The sequence below is a fragment of the Triticum aestivum genome, chromosome 4B (assembly GCF_018294505.1).
Source record: "Triticum aestivum cultivar Chinese Spring chromosome 4B, IWGSC CS RefSeq v2.1, whole genome shotgun sequence".
Classification (NCBI taxonomy): Eukaryota; Viridiplantae; Streptophyta; class Magnoliopsida; order Poales; family Poaceae; genus Triticum; species Triticum aestivum.
This window is the reverse complement of record NC_057804.1, coordinates 574,591,246-574,611,167: the sequence shown is the minus strand read 5'-3', so window position 1 is coordinate 574,611,167 and position 19,922 is coordinate 574,591,246. Positions and strand designations below refer to the sequence as shown.

Sequence of the window (19,922 nt, the reverse complement as noted above, 5' to 3'; positions counted from 1 at the left end):
GGCGTCTAACCGACCGTCCCCGACTGGCGCAGCCGGCTCCGAGCTGGTGGTCGGAGCGGACACCTGAGCGGCGCTCTGGGTGTTGTCCGGTGGCAGAGCTAGATCATGCCCAATGTGATAGTGTGGCGCGCTCGGCCGTGGCTCGAATCCGTCGAATACCAAGTCCCCGCGGATGTCGGCCGCGTAGTTTAAGCTTCCAAACCTGACCTGATGGCCAGGGGCGTAGCTTTCGATCTGCTCCAGATCGCCAAGCGAATTGGCCCGCAGTGCGAAGCCGCCAAATACAAAGATCTGTCCGGGGAGAAAAGTCTCACCCTGGACCGTGTCATGGTTGACGATCGAAGAAGCCATCGGGCCTAAGGATGACGACACAGAGGAACTCTCAATGAAAGCACCAATGTCGGTGTCAAAACCGACGGATCTCGGGTAGGGGGTCCCGAACTGTGCGTCTAGGCGGATGGTAACAGGAGACAAGGGACACGATGTTTTTACCCAGGTTCGGGCCCTCTCGATGGAGGTAAAACCCTACTCCTGCTTGATTAATATTGATGATATGGGTAGTACAAGAGTTGATCTACCACGAGATCAGAGAGGCTAAACCCTAGAAGCTAGCCTATGGTATGATTGTTGTTCGTCCTATGGACTAAAACTCTCCGGTTTATATAGACACCGGAGAGGGCTAGGGTTACACAGAGTCGGTTACAATGGGAGGAGATCTTCATATCATATCGCCAAGCTTGCCTTCCACGCCAAGGAAAGTCCCATCCGGACACGGGACGAAGTCTTCAATCTTGTATCTTCATAGTCCGGGAGTCCGGCCATCCGGACACCCCCTAATCCAGGACTCCCTCAGTCTTGTATTCATCAAGCATAGTGCGAGCCATCTCAACAAGAGTCCTGTTCTTGCGCTCCATGACGCCATTCTGCTGAGGAGTATAAGGAGCAGACAATTCATGAGTAATACCAAGCATATCGAGATATTCATCGAGGCCAGTGTTCTTGAACTCGGTTCCATTATCACTCCTGATATGCTTGATCTTCACACCGGAGTTAGTGGAAGCCCTTGAAGAAAATCGTCCGAAGACTTCCTGCACTTCATTTTTGTAAGTGATGATATGCACCCATGTGTAACGAGAATAGTCATCAACAATGACAAAGCCATATAATGATGCAGAACTAGTGAATGTGGCATAATGAGTAGGGCCAAGTAGATCAATATGAAGTAATTCAAAGGAATGAGAAGTGGTCATGATAGTCTTCGAGGGATGCTTGGATCTGGTCATCTTCCCAGCCTCACAAGCCCCACAAATATGATCTTTGAGGAATTTGGCACCCTTGATGTCAATGACATGCTTCTTCTTCGCGAGTGTATGCAAGTTCCTCATCCCATCATTACCAAGTCGTCGATGCCATAACTAGCATTCTGAAGCTTTTGCAAGTAGACATGTGGCAGGCTGTGGTCCTGCAGAGAAATCAACAATATACAAGTTTCCTTTCCTGAAGCCTTCGAAGACTTTGGAGTTGTCAGATTCCATTAGCACAAGGCAACAAAGTTTGCCAAAGACAACAACCATATCAAGATCACAAAGCATTGAGACAGACATGAGGTTGAATCATAAGGACTCGACAAGCATGACTTTGTCCATGTGTCGATCCTTTGAGATGCAACCTTACCTAGACCCAATACCTTGCTTTTGCCTTTGTCAGCGTAGGTGATATGCTTCAGATGAGATGGTGACAAATCAGTGTCCATCAACAAGTTCCTGTCACCAGTCATGTGATTTGTACATCCACTATCGAGGACCCACTTAGTAGCTTTGGGTTGTTCATCCTGCAGATGAATTAGTGCAACTCACGAACCCATATACTTCATCAGTGAAGAATATGATATCAATTTCATCAACAGTAACATATATAGCAATATGAGGACGTGAGAAATGAATGAATCATTTCTTCATAATTAGCTTGTGTCCTTTCAAGCACATTCAGGTCTCCAGCAAATTCTTCAGACGTTTAAGTTCGTCTGGAGACCTGACCCTGCATAAGAGATTAGTTCTTTTTCTTCACCACCCACATCTGGAGGGGTGGCAAAGAGTTCATCATTCTGCGAGCTCCGTAAGAAAATGATGGCATAGAAGCCAGTGCACTTCATTTCACAGAAGAGTGGTTAGGATAAGCATATGAATAAGCAGAGAAATTCTTCGAGGACTTATGAACATAATGATTTGAAGAATAATGCTCATATTCATAGCCTTTCGACTTTCCCTGCAAAATAGAAGTGTTAGCATGATGATGTTCATATGAGGATTTTGATCCACTTGGGGAATTTGATCCATATGAAGAATTTGGTCCATATGAGGACTTGGATCCATATGAAGATTTTGACACATATGAAGAATTTGATCTGGGGTTCCTATTCTTCACGGGCGGTGTCATGATGACATTCACCTGAAGATTTTCAAGGCATCTTTTGTGAACCCCGATTTTCTTCATAGGGGGGCCGTTCCTGCAGTTAGTCCAACATATCGAGCAAATACTTCACCATCCTGATTCTTAAACAGTTTATAGTTGGAGTCAAATGACTCACCAGAGGAATATGAAGAATCACACGTAAAGCCAGATAAAGTGCATGGATCTACAGGAGGTCCTTTTGCAGCAACCCATGAGGTTTTGGGATACTGCTCTGGTTTCCAGTAGGTTCCATCAGCATTGAGTTTCCTCTCAAAGGCAATACCATCTTTCCTAGGGTTCCTGTTCAAGATCTGCTTTTTAAGCACATCGCATAGGGTCTGATGCCCTTTGACGCTTTTGTAAATGCCTGTCACATACAATTCCTTCAGACCTGCATCATCGTCAGTGATACTTGTGGTATCCTCGGATGAGGAAATTGTAACCACAGAGATAGTTGAAGAATTTGCAGCAGCAGATGCATTTGAACATTCAGGTGATGAAATAGCAGATTCACGTTCAATGCATTTAAGACATGGTGGAATAAATTCTTCTTGAGCGGAACTAATCTGTTGAGCAAGCAATGAATCGTTTTCCTTCTGAAGATCTTCATAACTCACTTTTAACTTCTCAAGATCTTGCGTTCTCTGAAGAATTTCATGAGAAAGCTTTTCCTAATCAGTTAGGAGAGAGTTATGATGACTTTGAAGGTTGTCAAACTTTGACTGAAGTTTCCGAAGACTATCAGTCAAAGCCTTATTTCGATCCAATTCCTCGCCCAACATATCATCGCTTTCATCTAGCATGTTTTGAACTTTTTCAAGAGCTCTTTGTTGTTTAGTGGCAAGGGAAGCAAGTTTGACATAGCTGGGTCCAAATTCATCACCTGGTTCATCATCACTAGATTCGGATAGGTAGCATTTAGTTACCTTGGCACCCTTTGCCATAAGGCAAGGTGCAGTGGATGATGATTCAGGTGCGAAAGTCATATCTTTGAGCGATTCCTTGAAATCCTCAAACCATGGATCCTGATGAGTACGATGACCTTCATAGACATTAGAGAGTCGGTCCCAGATAAGCTTCGCATGGTTGAGATGCATGACGTTCCTGAACTGATTTTGTGACAAACAGGAGCAGATGACATCCTTCGTCGTGAGGTTGAGTAAAGTGTACTTGTGAATGTCATCAGCCTCCGCCATCTTGCATAGATCGATAAGACCAATCTCGATGACAGTCTACAGCTTGCTGTTCATCGCCATGAGTCGCTTCTTCATCATGGCCTTCCACTTGGGATACTCATAACCTTCAAAGATGGGGCAGGACACTCTACTCATTCCTGCAGTCGACATAACTAAAAATCTAGGCGGTTAAACCAAAATCACACAGAACAAGGGAGTACCTCGCTCTGATACCAATTGAAAGTGCGTTATGTCGACTAGAGGGGGGTGAATAGGTGATTTTTATGAATTCTTCACTGAGGAATTTCAGGGTGAGGAAATTCCTAAGCGAAGAACTACTTGCAGCGGAATAAGTACTCAGGTATAAGCATAACAGAGCAACAACATAGTCGTCATGATGAAATGAAAGACAAACACAGAGTACAGAAAGCGTAAACACAGGATAAGCAGGATGAAGACAAACAGACTGAAGAAATAGGATTGAGGAATTAGAGAAAGTATTCAGTCAAAGTCTTAAACAGTAATGATCAGGTTCATCAACACATAACTGAGGAAATGAAAGGGTTGAGGAAATAGAACCGGTAGGCTTGGTGAAGAAAATGATTTGTTCGACCAGATCCAACTGCTGTGACAGTTGTACGTCTGGTTGGAGCAGCTGAGTATTTAAACTCGAGGACACACAGTCCCGGACACACAGTCCTGAACACACAGTCCAGGACACCTAGTCCTCACCGTATTCTTCTTGAGCTAAGATCACGCAAATCTCGCCCAACAGTAGTGGTAAGTCTTCACAGGTGACTTCCAAACCTTCACAAACTCGGTCACTCGGCAATCCACAATTCCTTTTGGATGCTCAGACCATGACGCCTAACCGTCTGGAGGATACACATTCGTCAAAGGTAACAAGTGTCGGTTCCACGCAGGAACAATCTCTTCAGTGATGCTCAATCACTTTGGGGTTTGTAGGTGTTTGGGTTTGGGTTTGGGTATTTCCTCACTTGATGATTTTCGCTCAAAGTCCTCGGAGGATGGGATGCTCTCAAATGACAAGTGTCAGTTTCTCTCGGAGCAGCCAACCAACTAGTGGTTGTAGGGGGCGGCTATTTATAGCCTAGGGAACAACCCGACATGATAAGACATAAATGCCCTTGGCTGATATGACCGTTAGGTGGTAGGATATTTTCGGGACAGCTGGCGCGCGGCTCAGCAACGGTCGGATATCTGAGGTTTGAATTCCTCAGGGTTATCATGTTCCTCACTATGTAGGCAATCCGCACTGGCGAATTCTTAACTCCTCAGTTAGAACAAATTCCTCAGAGACCATAAGATCTTCGTCTCTTTCACTGAAGAATTTGACTGAACTGATATGAGATTTCCAATGGCTTCACTCGAAGGATTGGGTAGGGTGTAGGATTTTGAGATGAGCATCACTTGGAAATCAGTTTCCTTAGTATTACCTCGACCCCGTTTAATAGTACAGTGTTTCCTATGACTCAAGAAGAAGAAAACAAAACTATGAAAACAAAAGTATTCGCGCTTCATAATCCTCGCATGAATATCCAAGTCTTCAAGGTCACACCAATTTCTTCATTTTCAAAGTCTTCAGGAGAACCAAAGATTTCAGCCGAAGACATTCATTTTTAGGGGTCGACTTTCACTATAAATATCAAACTCCTCATCGACTTATAGAGCCTGTGTACAGTCACAAACATATTAGTCCCTTAACCTATAAGTCTTCAATACAGCAAAATCACTAAGGGGCACTAGATGCACTTACAATCTCTAAAACCCATTCCACCCTTTTCTTTTGGGACACACATTTTCCACCAAGCGACCCAATGCATTTTGCGTTGATCATCCTTCACCCCACCAGTAGTTCCACATTGCATCAGTGATCCCTTTGCAATTTTTTCGAGAATTTGAAAACACTCATCGCATACGTTGGGATGGCTTGGGCCACCGCCTTAATTAGGGCCTCTTTGCCTCCAAAAGATAAGGTACATTCCTTCCAACCATTAATCAATTTCTGAATTCTCTCAATAAGGTGCAGAAAACAGCCAGTTCTGTCTACACCTATCATAGATGGCAATCTCAAATATTTCTTTGATAATGATTCAGTCATAATATCTAATATTTGACATACCTCGGCTTTGACATCCACATCAGTATTGGGACTGAAGAAAATTGATGATTTAGCAACACTCACCATTTGTCCTGAAGCTGAGCAGTAATCATCCAATATATTCCGAAGTATATCTGGCCATGGGCCGGGCCGAGTCGGGCTTGGGCCGGGCCTGAAAAAACCCATGGCAGAAAACTGAGGCCCAGGCCCTCCCAGGCCCTATCACTGGGCCTACTTTTCAAGCCCAAGCCCGGCCCATCTGGTAAAAACCCTAAAAAGCCTTTAGGGCTTAGGGCCATGGGCCGAGCCTCTTCCTTAAAATGCCAATATGCCAAGCCCAAGCCCGTCCAGGCCCTACTGGTGGGCTCAAAACTCAGGCCCAAGCCCGGCCCATGGGAAAGCCCATCGGGCCTAGGCCCTGGATTTTAGGGCCGGGCCTGGGTGGGCCGACAGGGCCGGGCCTGAGATGGCCAGGACTACTCCGAAGTGAGTGTGCATTAGCAGAATCAACCCTCATCAAGATTAGGGAATCATCCGCAAAAGGCAAGTGTGATATTTTAGGGGAGTCTCTACAGACTTGAACCCCCAAGAGCCTGCCTTGAGCTTCTTAATGTTCAATTAGCGTTGAAAGTCCCTCTGCACATAATAAGAAGAGGTAGGGGGACACGGGATCCCCCTGCCTGAGCCCTCTGGATGGTTTGAAGGGATTAGTCTCATTTGAATTAAACCTCACCGTGTATTCAACAGAGGTTACACACGCCATGATCAAATCAATCCATTTTCTGCAAACCCAAGCTTGCCTAAAATAGCTTTAAGGAACACCCATTCTACTCGATCACAAGCCTTGTGCATATCTAATTTGACAGCACATGTGTCGTTTTTTCCATGCTTCCTCTTCTTCATAGTGTGTAAGCATTCATACGCCACAATTACATTGTCAGTGATAATCCTCCCAGGCACAAATGCACTCTGCGTTTCGCTGATTATATCAGGTAGGAAGACTTTTAATCTAGCAGCCAACATTTTTTAGATCACCTTGTAGACAACGTTGCAGAGACTTATGGGCCTGTATTGCGAGATTTTCTCCGCAGTCTCTACTTTGGGTATGAGCACAATAGTAGTTGAGTTCCAACCCTCCGGTATAACCCCAGTATTAACTGCGTTTAATACTTATGTTACTAGTTCATCTCCCAAAAGGGGCCAGAACCTCTTATAGAAGATTGCATGCAAGCCATCTGGACCAGGCGCCTTAATGTCGCCAATACTAAACAGGGCCTTTTTCACTTCCTCAGCCGTATACGGTGCAAGCAGTGCTTCATTCATATAGTCCGAAACTCTAGCTTTCACTTTATTCAAAACATTCAGGTTTGGATGTACAACTTCAGATGTAAACATCGACTTAAAATAATCAGAGATTAGATTTCCCATGGATTCTACATTTTCCTTCCATACGCCATCATCTCCAAGAAGTTTCCGGATCTGATTTCTTCTTCTTCTAGCAGTCGCAAAATTATTGAAGATGCTTGTGTTTCGATCTTCATATTTCAGCCAGTTTGCACGGCTCTGTTGCACCCAATATATTTCCTCCTTTTCCAGAGTTTCTTCAATGAGGATCAGAATTTCTCGTTGCCGATCTGCCGCCTCATCAGTAAGGGGCCCCGATCGTAGACTTTCAAGCTCCGCCTTGAGTTTCTTCAGGCGGCGTTGTGGTGCACACAACACCGTCCCATCCCTTGAGTGCAGGTCTTTATGTACTGCTGCTGTACGCTTCGCAAACGAGTCCAGGCATGTGTTCTCCCAGGCCTCAGTTACCCGTTGCGTAACATCATTTTCTTGCAACCACCTTGCCTCAAAGCGACGGGTTCCAACAGGTGAACGGTTGACAGCATTACCATCACCTTCCAAGTCCAAGACCAAAGGACGATGATCTGATTTAGAATGCTCAGCATTGGTTATGGTTGCATTCGGGAATAGTGCATGGAACGCACCATTACACACACCTCTGTCTAACCTTTCCCTCAGTCTCCTCCTTCTCCAAGTAAATATTTCACCCGCATATCCCATGTCCTCCAGTTGGCAATCCACCGATGCATCTCTGAAGTTTTGCATCATCTGACTTGGACGTGGAGCCCCTCCTTCCTCCTCATGGGAATATAGAATTTCATTAAAGTCCCCGATGACCACCCAAGGCCAATCATCTGCGGCCTAAGAGATCTCAAGTACTCCCAGGATAGGTGTTTATCTTCCCACTTAGGCTCTCCATAGAACCCAGTTAGTCTGCACATAGCTTCTCCCAGGCCATCTATAGCCACATCAATATTTTTTTTTTGTACATTCAGGGCTTGTATCACAACCGGACTACGCCAAGTTAGGAGGGGTAGACTCCCTTTGTTTTTGCTGGGGCAGGGATGTAGACTCCCTTTGTTTTTGCTGGGGCAGCATGTTGACTGTTTTCCCCCGCGTGCCGTGTAAGCGCTGACTCTCTGTTTTGATTTCGTTATTATTGCTATGGAACCGGGGCGAGAGCCCTTTTCCTCTAAAAACAGATCTGAGGCTGGGTGTCTCATCTCATCATCTCTGAACCTGCCACTTCCAGAAGGAGCAACAACTGCCGACACTCAAGTCGTTTAACTTCATGGCTCAAAAGAAACACCACCACAGGCGCAATGCATCACGCCGGGAATGGTTATTACTCCAAGTCAGTACTAATATCATACAGGATGGTCATTATTACCCCAACAAAGTGACAGGAAAACAGTTCAAGCAGGCTCCAGCTTAGCAGCACCTGCCATGCCACACAAACCTACCACAACAAGAGAACCGGCAGCTGCAGCTGCAGCTGCAGCGTCCCCAAACACAACGACCGTCTACCAAACCCCCAAGTAACAATTGCAGACTCTAAATTCAGTTTTACAATATCATTGGACCGAATTGACGGTCATTCACCACACACATAAGCCAAGGATGATTTGCCAGGGGGCAAAGGCCCGCCCTAGGCGCCCCCTCTTGCGCGGTAATGGAAGTCACCGGACGGTAAGGTGTGGTCGTGCTTCGAGAACATGCCACCACCGTCTGTAGGAACGCCGGCGTGGCCAGATCTTGCTGATGCATTGCCGCCGCCGGAGGCCGCCTCGGACTTCTCTTTTGCGTTGAGGAACCGCCCGCCTGTCCCCCGAGCCCGCTTCATCGCGTGCTGGTGCCGGGACTCGTGGAGGTACGGCTGAACAGAGGCATGAATATTATGTTATGTAGAGTGCATGTGGACTAAATTCATTTCTACTACAGGGAAAATAAACCAAAAGATGCCGATGGGGCCAACGATAGTACTTGTGTTTTTAAAATGAAATCATGCATAAAAATGATACCTTACGGCTTTTGACCAGCTTATTTTCAGCCTCTAATTTTGCGCGGAGCTGTCTCCTTCGGAGAATGGCATGGTATTGCTTCGCGTTCACATAAATGGGCTCTTCGGCGGCAGCCGGTTCAATTGGCAGTGGCACTCGAGAGGATGGTACCATACCCACCATCTGGGGGTGCATCTATTCAAATTGTTTTGCACCAGATAAAGATGAGTTAGTAACATCGAAAGGCACCATATTAAACCTAACAAAAAGAATAGAACCAATCTGCGGTGGGGATGGAGATTCTGAAATAAAAATAAGTTGCCACCACCAGTATGCTGCTCAACATTGAAAATTTGACTTTTAAGTGAAATTGGTGTGATTAAACACAATCATGTTTAGTTGCCTTGTCTCAACAGTCATTCCAGTTATACCTAAAGCACATGCTTGCACACAAAAATCCAAACAGTTGCCAAAGGTATAAGCAAGACCGTCAAGCACAGAAAAAAAATAAGGCCAGAAATTAGTGAGGGAACAGGGATGACAGAAATATCACTCACAATAGCATGTGTGCCATAGGCTGCCACTGCACCACCATAGTAAGGATCAGCATATGGGTATGATATGGCCTGAAAAAGCAAACATCTTGCACAATTCACATGCTCGCCATTCAACAAACACTTCGAATTCAGAAATTTTTAAGCATCATAATAGAGACTTACGAAGGGATGAGTGCGGTCAGGTTTTGGGGGTGTGTATGCTGTTTCTGAATTGCCCAGAGACAAAGCCGACATCATCTTGCCTTCATCACTCTTGGTGTAGCCATCGCGATTACCTAGTATTAAATACAAGGAGGAAACAAATGTCATCTAACTTTGATATGTAAGTGCACATCAAGGTCCTCAATCATCAATATCGTTCTTTCCATTACTATTTTTGGAGACTACTCCATTCTGTATTTCCAGGAGAGATGATATTACAAGATTATGGAATAGTAATTCAGAAAAGAAATAGTTGGCAGGTCTAGGGCGAACCAGATTGATCATTCTGCTCATTAAAGCTTCCTTCACTCATCCCGGACACTTCTTGAGGAGAATCGCTAGCTGAGGACTCGCAGTTAGGCACTTGCTGACCAAACTGAATCATGATTGTGCCATTTTCTGCCAGAGGAATACAAAAAGATGTTATAACTCTAATAGCAGCAGGAAATCAGTATATACAGCACATAGCCAGTCAAGTAGGATAGGATAGTGGAACTGAAACATTAGAAGTGAAGAATACCATGCATATTTTGCTTGCGTCTCATCTTATGGGTTTCTACTCTTGCTCTCAGTTCAAGCTGTCCATGTAAGTAAGCAGCAGGTCAGTAACAACAACAGATTAAAGTGATACTGTCCAAATAATACATTAAACGCTGAAACATGAAGATATACTAGTAGAATTGCTCCTCGCAACTCAAAAAAAAGGATCACTGAAACTGGCCGCGTGCACTTTAAAAAATTAGATTCGGTCGAATTTGACATGATGCACATGTCAAATGCTGTACTCACTGAATTATATGCTCGCACATGTAAAAAGAAAAAATCACACCAGCACTGTGCATCAACCTGGTCCCTGAATCAGAAATTCTGATCCTTAAGGCAAGGTGTACTAATAACTGAGTATACAAACTCTGAGTAGATGATTTGCTAGTCCCCCGCTAGACAAATCCGAATCGCTCATTTATAAGCTCAGGGGTTCTCTTCTCCCCACTTACAGCTGTTAAAAAAATTCAGACAACAACAGCTACTTTGAAGAAATAGCTGCAAATCACAACAAATTCACAGTCAACACTCCATCTAAATCCTCCAAGCAACAAGATTTCAGTTTACCCCCAGGTAATAGTATTGCTAGTACTACTACTAATCTTTCTTAACTTAAACTATAACAAAAGGCTGTAGACACACACACGAAAACACAGTTGAACCGCAGCAGAATGCACCCACGAATCTGAGCGGCAAATCGGCCGAAAAACAATTGAAACAGCAAGAACCCAGTCGGATCCAGCAGGAAACCGGGCAGACGGCCCAGGGAACCGGTCAGCAATGGCAGGAGGCCGAGCTCGGGCAGGGGCAGGCACAGAGCCGGCGCGCCCGCCCGCGCCCCGGAGGAGAAGCAGGGGAAGCGAGTGAGAGGCAGCGGAGGAGGAGGAGGAGGAGACCTGCGAGATGTGAGATGTGGAGGGAGCATGTCCCCCTTCCGGCGACCCCTCCTCCCTTGCCGCTGCCTCCTCCGCAACTTGCTCCTCTCCTCTGCAAGTCTTCTCCCCCTCTGTTTCCGTTTCTCTCTCTGCTTGGCTTTGGCTTTGGCTTGGTTGGAGTATTTCTCTGTTGGCTTTATCTCCCCCTCCAACTGTCCACTCACCTACCAGACCGCTGAATAAAATAACCCACAGCCCAGAAGATAGAACAGTGAGACAGAAAACGAGATGCAAAAAAATCTCGCAACATAACCCACAGCTCCGGAGTAGTAGGGTTCGAAATCACTGACGCGATTGCATCGGTGACTCGTTAACCCCGGGGTCGACCAGACCTTCCAGTTCACCGGAGTAGCAAGGCACGCCACGCGCATCACTTACCGTGTCGGTTTAGCAACCCCGGCTGCTTACGTGTCCCGGATCGATCGCGGTTTCACCGCCCGGCGAAAGATCAACTGAAGTGACATGACAGCAATGGCTTGCTTGGGAGGTGGATCCGGAGACTAGTCTGGGAGGGCATATAAAAATGCAGTTGGAAATGGCCCGGCTCGAGTGGGCACGTCGACGTATTTTATTTATGCTAGTCTCCTCCCGGCCCGAGATGTTTGATGTTTTCTCGCTTGCTATTGCTGGCCGGGAGTAGATTATGGTTGCCACGCTATCGGCGTCATGTTTCTTTTTTTCAAGATCGCTGCTACGCTTTCAGTGTCATCACCACGTAGTAGGGGAGGCCCGCGCTGCGCTGAAGAAGCGGCAGCCGTTCTTGTCGCCATCCGCCCCTGGATGTCGCTTTCAGTTTTTTGTAGCAGCGGGGCTAGCTGGGGGACGAACGTCGCGGCCATGGCGGCGGACGGGGCAGCTCCCGTCCCGTGCTTCCATCGGTGCTCCCGAAACGTTAAAATCGCATCGAACGGCTGGGCCAATTTTTCTTCCCCGTCGTCTATTTTTTTTGAGGAAACAATTCGCGGATCTCCCGTATTCCGTCCCCTCCCCCCGTATGTATTCCCCTTCGTCCCCTTTCTTCCCCTTTCGCTCTCACTTCCGACAGCCGACCGTGGTCCGCGGGGAGCGAAGGCATCGAGTGAATCCAGCGACCGCCCTCCGCTCCCGTCGCCGCACTTCCCAGTCCCTCCCCGCCGCTGACTTTGCCACCGCAGCCAAGCAGGCAGCTATTGCACAAGCTCAAGATTGAATCAGATCGGACCTAGGCCATGGCCTCGAGCAGGTGTGGCGCCACCCCCGTCGCAGATGCCGGCCCTCTCCAATCTCAAGACCACCTCCCCCTCCTGGTTTTGCTCCTCCTGCTTGCTGACATTGACCCTTCCCTGTTCGATCCAGTTTGTTTCTTCCTTCTTCTAATTTGTTGTCTGCTGATTGGATTTGTTCTCAGACCAAATTGAGGCGGCGCTGTGTGTCCATCACCGACGAGGTAACGGTCGCGGCGGCCGCCGACGCCTAGACCGTGGCGACCGTGGCGGCTGTCGCCGGCTGCGACTTGGCTTTCTGGCAGCGCCTTTGCGCGTGTTCCCTGCTAGTATAGCAGCAGTAGAAGCTAAGCAGCAACAGAGGCGGACGCGGACGCTGTGCTACTGATCACTAAATTGAGGCGGTCGACTATTCTACAGCTGGAAGACGACAGATCTCACAGGCCTTGAGCTGACCGTAGTTTTGTGAGACGTACTAATGAAACTGTTTGGTCTGTACTAATGCTAGCCTCACGTTTGAGTCTGGATATGTATCAACTGCAACTCATTCATTTGTATGATACTATTTGAGCAGGCGTATGCTAGTACTATAAGCATCTCTTTCATTAAGTATTGGTGAGAACTCTGCTCACGCCCGCCGAGGTCGCCATGCTCGGTGAGTGACCCTCTATGATGTGATTGTCTAGCACAAAATGTTGATCATGTTCTCTACTGGTTGAATGAACTGAATTTTAATTAGCTGATGTTGGTGATATTTACAGACAGCATGAGGCCAGAAGACGTGGGTCAACAATGTCAACGCCGGCGTTGTCAGTGATTAACTACAGTTCTGCTTGTGAGGTTAGATATAAAATCTATGCCGTTGGATGTTGGTCGTACTACAGTTTGTACCTGATGCAAAGTATTCTTACAACAACATAGTTCATATTGCTTGTTTAGCAGTAGACATACTAGAAATCACAATACTGTTATCGATTTCACAGAAGTTGAGTGTTATCGTTGTTTTGCGACATGTCTTTAGATGGAGTACACCAGTGAACGAGTTGACAATATTTACAGTGCATGAAAGGTAGAAAAAAATTGTTGCATTCCATCGACAGTCACATGAACAAGTAAGAATTGCAAGCATGGTCGTATACTCATAGGTTCTAATAGAATTGCAAGCAAATACATGAGATAAAAATCTGTAACATCGATTAAGCTGGCTTCTGTTGATGGAAGAATAGTAGATTCTGTCCTGGCATCATCACAGGGGTAGAAGTACCACTCGTAGGAGTCTGTTGTTGGAGGAATGATAAGTTTTGTCCTGGCATCATCACAGGGGTAGAAGTACCACTCGTAGGAGTCTGTTGTTGGAGGAATGATAGGTTTTGTCCTGGCATCACCACAGGGGTAGAGGTACCACTCATAGGAGTCTGTTGTTGCAAGAGTGATATATTATGTCCTGGCATCATCATAGGGGTAGAGGTACCACTTGTAGGAGTCTGTTGTTGGGAGAATGATAGATTTTGTCCTGACATCATCGTAGAGGTAGAGGTACCAATGGATTGTCGCAGACTTGAGTTGTAATGTGCTAAATAGGGGTGTACAAGATTGGCCGGAGCTCCCATATGACCTTATGCAAGTAAATAGCAAAGCTTAGGTCGCAGAGGATTGAAAATGAAAAAAAGTTAAAAAGAAGACTTCTTTTACCATTTGGGTTTGGTTGTACTGTGGTAGATACACAAGCATTTGGTTTGCGGAAGGCATTTCAGGTCGTAGTTGTAAAGAATTGGCTGTCTTCTTTTTCTTCTTCATTTTTTCTTTCTCCGAGCCACCAACGGATCTTGCTGATCCTGGTATAATACTTTCTCCCAAATGACCCTAAGAAGATTAATAGCAAAGCTTAGCGTCATTGTAGTTTGAAAATGAGAGAAAGTTATATGTGTAGACTTTTTATACCATTAACATTGGGTTATGTGTAGACACCTGATTTGTGAAAGGCATTTCAATATTTTCTCCCAAATGACCCTAAGAGATTAATAGCAAAGCTTAGCGTCATTGAATTTTAAAAATGAGAGAAAGTTAAATGGGTAGACTTCTTATACCATTAACATTGGGTTATACACAAACATTTGATTTGTGAAAGGCATTTCAGGTTGTAGTTGGAAAGAATCATCTATCTTCTTTTTCTTCTTTGTTTTTGCTTTCTCCAAGCCACCAATAGGCCTTGCTGATCCTCATGCAGTCTTCTCCTTGACCTTCATACCTTTTGGCCTTTCAAGCCCCTCGTTATGTTTTGAAACTCTACTAGAGTCAATGTTCGTACCTGCAACCATAAAGTTAAATGTAAGTCTTAGTTTGAAAATACTGTATGCAACTAGTAGCATAGTATATAACTTGTATGCATATACCTTGTGAAACTGAGGAGTTACCCAAATTCGGACTTGGATCTGGATCAGTTCTAATTTTCAACTGTTTTTCCACATCTCGTGCTAGCTGCTCTGCGCATTTAGCTGCCATATCATAAGTTTCATCTGACTCTGCGGCGCGAGCAGCTATGTGGATAAACATTCTGCATAAGTCCTTATAGAAGCTACACATTCTTGCTTTTAGATCATCATGCAGATTGCGATTGCTTGTTATATCGAGCACTTTGGCATCAATTGTCCATCTTCTCAATATACGTATTTCTGCCATACACTAGAGCCCACTGCTCCCTTTTCTCAAACAACCTTTGCAGCCATGTATTGTCACGTAGTCCATACTTGTCTATCATTCTATTCCACTCATCTATAAAATCGTCTTCTTCCTCAATATCATATATACAATGCTGAAAATCAGCATTGAACTTCTTGTATTCTTCAACAACTCCTCCTAGGTGCTTGCAAGCATTTTGATTCATATGCCACACACAAAGTCTATGATGAGATTGAGGTAGTACTATACTGATTGCCTTGGCCATTGCTGCATCTTCATCGGTCAGAATTGTCCTTGATATTTCCCAGACATAGCTGTTAGGAATGTTCTAAAAAGCCAACCAAAACTTTCAGCAGTTTCATCATACAGAAGTGTGGCACCAAAGACAACAGTTTTCTTGTGATTATTAACCCCAACAATCAAACCAAAGGGACGTCCATCATCTAGTTTCCTATATGTGGTGTCAAAGCATATAACATCACCAAATAATGCATAGTCTGAGATCATTTTGGAGTCAGCCCAAAAAATATTGGTTATCAGATCATCCTCATCAATTTGAATTGAATAGAAAAAATTGGCATCTTCTTTTACTTTCTTCTCCATGTATTCCAACACTCCCCCTGTGTCACCCTTTTTTGCTTGCAATGTTCTCTTAGAGTACAAACGATTTTTCATATCTTCGGGTGCAAACCCAAGATTTGGAAGTCCACATGCTTCTTTGGCCATAAGATCAATAGTTGCTTTGTTTGAAATGCCTACAGACTTTGCGACCTCGGCGTTTGCTATTTGTGCTTCCGTCACCTTCCTTTGGGATCTTAAGTATAAGGCCATGTCTCTAGTAGCAAGATTATGATTATGTGCAGCCTCAAATTCGTACACATAATATAATCCGTCTTTAAGACTTATCTTCATATGGGATTTACATCCACATCGTGTTTCAGGCCTACTGTAACTGAAAGAATCCTCTCTCTTATCTTCTGCGTGGAATCCTGTCAATTAAAATAAGTATCTTAGTGATTCAAAAGTAATAATATAACCAAAACAAAATACAAGCAGGCCATACCTTCACGGGAGCATGTAAATGTTCGTTGTTGTATGACAGCAGAATTCTTTACTTTATGTTGACTCCCTCTTCGGATGCTAAAACCAATGGCTTTTGCATACTTGTTATAAAAGGAGTAAGCTTCCTATTCAGATAAAAATTGCATGCCAAGCTTTGGTACCCTTTCATTACTGTAATCTGTTGCATTGCTAGGAGCAGTTTCATGCACATCCTATATGAATCACTATTCACATTAGTTCATATGCATATGTAGTGTAACTCTTTAATCCTCATAGTCATACTACGTGTCTTGTCTAGAAGGCCGCACTACTGGAATACTAAATGGAAACTAAACTATTCTACAACAGTCGGAATCTAAATCAATTGGAAATGGACATAATGTTAATTTTTTCAGACTAATATAGATTAATGATAAGAAAAATTAGACATCTGATTTTATTACATGTAGAACGCTGTGAATGGATACTAGATTCTTGCATATGTACAGTCGAAATTACACGAATCACCTAACGAACTAAGTTGTGCAAAACTGCTATGCCCAGTGTGTCTACATGGTTGTATAGTAGTTTTAATCAGATTTGAATAGATCTTATACAATCATGATTGGTTGATTTGTTTGTTAACAGGGAAAAGCAACCGGTTCAACAAGAAGGGCAGGAACAACGAAAAGAGATCAAGAAGAATATGAGTCAGACTTCTTACTTTTCGTCCTTCAGATTCATTGTCCTGTTGATGGTTCCCATAGTCCGTGCTTGAAGAAGAAGCCATAGGGGACAATAGAGCCCCAGTCTGCTTGATGTTTGCAAAGTTGATGTTCTCCCTGAAATTAATTCATCACAATCAGCTGCGATTGCAATTTTTCTTCTTCCTGTGATTTCAGATACCTCTGTTTTATGGGATGGGTGTCCCTGCATTTTGGCACGCAGAAGTGAGATTGGCGGTCATTTTCCCTCCAGATTTTTGTGCGGGCCTTTTCCATATAGAATCAATCGCGAGTATTACACCTGCGGGAGAGTAAAATACGGGATACGTGGTCGTTTCCTTGTTTTTTGCGCCAGAAAAGGGACGTGGGGAAGGGAAATTGGCCCAGCCGTTCGATGCGATTTTAACGTTTCGGGAGCATCGATGGGAGCACGGGACGGGAGCAGGCAAGCCCCGTCCACGTCGCGCAGGCGCCACTTGTGGCAGGGCTCCGAGGTGACTCACCGCACCCAAGGCCCCCAAGCCGCTTTCTTCTCTCTAGTCTTTTTCAGGTTTTTCTTGGACAACCCTAACGCTCACAAGCCAAACCCGCTCACATGTTCTATAACACAGACTGCGTCACGTCACCGCATGCATGTGTGAATTTTTTGAATTTTCAGTTTCTAAAATGTTTTATCTCTTAAATGAAAAATCCGATTGAAGATTCGTTTTCACCATTAAATCCCTCATGACGAGATCTTCGAAACTAGATCTCATATCAATATATTTCATCGAATTTTTTTAGGGTTAAAAATTGTCATGTCTATTGCATATGAATTGCCATGATGTTTACACTGAACTTACCATTATATGTTTCAGCTATTTTCTTCTACATTTAAAAGTAAATTTTGACATATTAAAAAAGGGAAATTAAGAAACTAGACTTGCCATGAACCACAAACTAAAATTACCATAATACATGTAGTTAAAATTGCCATGGTTCATACAAAAAATAATTTTCATGGTCAAAGTACTGGAATTGCCATCATCAAAAAATTAAAATTGCCATGCTCTATAAAATAAAATTGCCACATGGCAACTCTAGTTTAAGCACTGTGACAACTACGGTGTAAACATTATGGTAACTTTTGGGCAAATAAAAATTTCGTCGAAATATGTCAACATGGGGTCTAGTTTTTAAGATCTCGTCAAGACGGATTTAATGATGAAAACAGATTTTTAATTTGATTTTTCAATTAGGAGATAAAACATTTTTAAACTAAAACCAAAAAGATTGTTGCTGATGTTATCTGTTCATACGTGGCAAAATGAATGGTGATGGAGGCGTATGAGCTATGTGCAAGATGTCACACATGTGGGTGATGTGCAAGATGCCACACGTGTGGGCATTAGTTTTTCCGTTTTTCTTTCTAAAACTGTTTGTCTCGTCGGGCGTACCATGCACCAACCAATTCGATGTTGTTAAAACTAGGGGGAAATCTCCCCTTGCCCAAACCGTCATTGCGGTTTGTCCCGCAACCGACGTCTCCCTTCGATTCCCTGGAATCGACGCCCCTAGCGATGGATCGCCGTGTCTCTTTGGGACGTATAAAAGGGGCATGTAACCATCGATCAAGACTCTCGATCATTTTTTATTCAAAACACGTTATCACGCACGTAGAACAACCAGCGAGAGGGGAAAAGGCAACAGAGAAAGGAGTCGAGAGGGAGCACTCGCCGCCGTTTTCTGCGGGAACAATCCGATGGATGAAGAATTATGCCTTGTGGATAGTGGTACCACAAACCACATACTGAGGGAGATGAAATAGTTCCAAACTCTGAAAAAGATGAATGAAGATATTCTAACTATCGCTCGACGCGATACAGTGATTGTTGGTACTAGACATGCCATATTCACCCTCCCAAGTGGTACACAAATGACGACTGAGGATGCTTTATTGTATCCCGACTCATCATGTACCCTGATTAGTTATTGAGATATTTGTAAGAATCGTTTTCATGTTGAAACCCATGAAGACAACAAAGAGGAGTATTTACTCTTTACTAAAGATCACGGATATGGCAAAAAGGTACATGAGAAAATTCCTTCTCTATCGTTTGGTTTGTACTATACGTACATCAAACCCGTGGAACATGTTGCATACAAAGTAATTTTTCAGAATGTTAACGCATTCCAAACCTGGCATGATCACCTAGGACATTCCGAAATCGGGATGATGAGAAAAATTACTAGCAATTCCATTGGTCATAATTTGCTTGAGTCAAAATTTCCTCAATCTTCAAATTTTGCGTGCACATCTTGTGCCACGGGAAAGCTAATTTTGAGGCCCTCGCACCTTAAAATACCAGTTGAACCACTTCAGTTCCTTGAACGTATTCAAGGAGACATTTGTGGTCCCATTCAGCCATTATCTGGACCTTTCAGGTATTTCATGGTTTTGATTGACGCATCTACACGATGGTCACATGTGTGCCTTCTGTCCACACGAAACCATGCATTTGCTAAGATAATGAGGCAAGTCATTAAGTTGCAAGCCCATTATCCTGATAGTTGAATTAAGTCAATTCAAATGGAAATGCTGCAGAACTCTCCTCACGTGCTTTCAATGATTATTGCATGGCTTTGGGTATTGAAGTTCAACACTCTGCTCCATATGTCCATACACAAAATGGTTTGGCTGAAACATTAATTAAGAGGATTAAACTCATTGCAAGACCTTTGTTGACGAATTGCAACTTGCCAACCTCTTGTTGGGGTCACGTTGTTTTACACGCTGCTGACTTGATACCATTGAGGCCAACTGCATATCACAGTTCTTCCCCTCTGGAATTGGTACGTGGAAATCCTCCAAGCATTTCCCATCTACGAAAGTTTGGATGTGCTGCATACATCCCGATCTCACCACTACAGCGGACATCTATGGGCCCACACAAGAAGTTGGGGATCT

General features: G+C 44.3%; 1 protein-coding gene and 1 long non-coding RNA gene across 3 annotated transcripts; one reads left to right on the top strand and one right to left on the bottom strand.

Annotated features, from left to right (window-relative positions):
* Window positions 1–8,391: 8,391 nt before the first annotated feature.
* LOC543152 (nuclear transcription factor Y subunit A-7) lies at window positions 8,392–11,517 on the bottom strand. Its single transcript, XM_044515275.1, has 7 exons — window positions 11,290–11,517; window positions 10,371–10,428; window positions 10,124–10,249; window positions 9,812–9,924; window positions 9,650–9,718; window positions 9,114–9,287; window positions 8,392–8,968 (listed from the first exon to the last, which is right to left on the bottom strand). Exons 2-7 carry the CDS (start codon window positions 10,393–10,395, stop codon window positions 8,741–8,743), a joined length of 735 nt encoding a protein of 244 aa, XP_044371210.1. The 5' UTR covers window positions 10,396–10,428; window positions 11,290–11,517; the 3' UTR covers window positions 8,392–8,740.
* Window positions 11,518–12,160: 643 nt separating this feature from the next.
* LOC123093339 (uncharacterized) lies at window positions 12,161–17,227 on the top strand. 2 transcript variants are annotated; one of them, XR_006445285.1, is made up of 5 exons: window positions 12,161–12,614; window positions 12,716–13,021; window positions 13,105–13,185; window positions 13,292–13,370; window positions 16,899–17,227. It is a non-coding gene; the product is annotated as an uncharacterized lncRNA (long non-coding RNA). The 2 variants fall into 2 exon arrangements; XR_006445284.1 differs by having other exon boundaries at window positions 12,167–13,021.
* Window positions 17,228–19,922: the final 2,695 nt, after the last annotated feature.

Excerpts from the sequence above, each read along its gene's own strand:
- LOC543152 (XM_044515275.1), bottom strand. The coding sequence starts at position 10,395 with ATGAGACGCAAGCAAAATATGCATG. Across the intron at positions 9,925-10,123 it reads TGAGCAGAATGATCAATCTG|GTAATCGCGATGGCTACACC; the intron begins GTTCGCCCTAGA and ends ATTTAATACTAG. Across the intron at positions 8,969-9,113 it reads AGCTGGTCAAAAGCCGTAAG|CCGTACCTCCACGAGTCCCG; the intron begins GTATCATTTTTA and ends GCCTCTGTTCAG.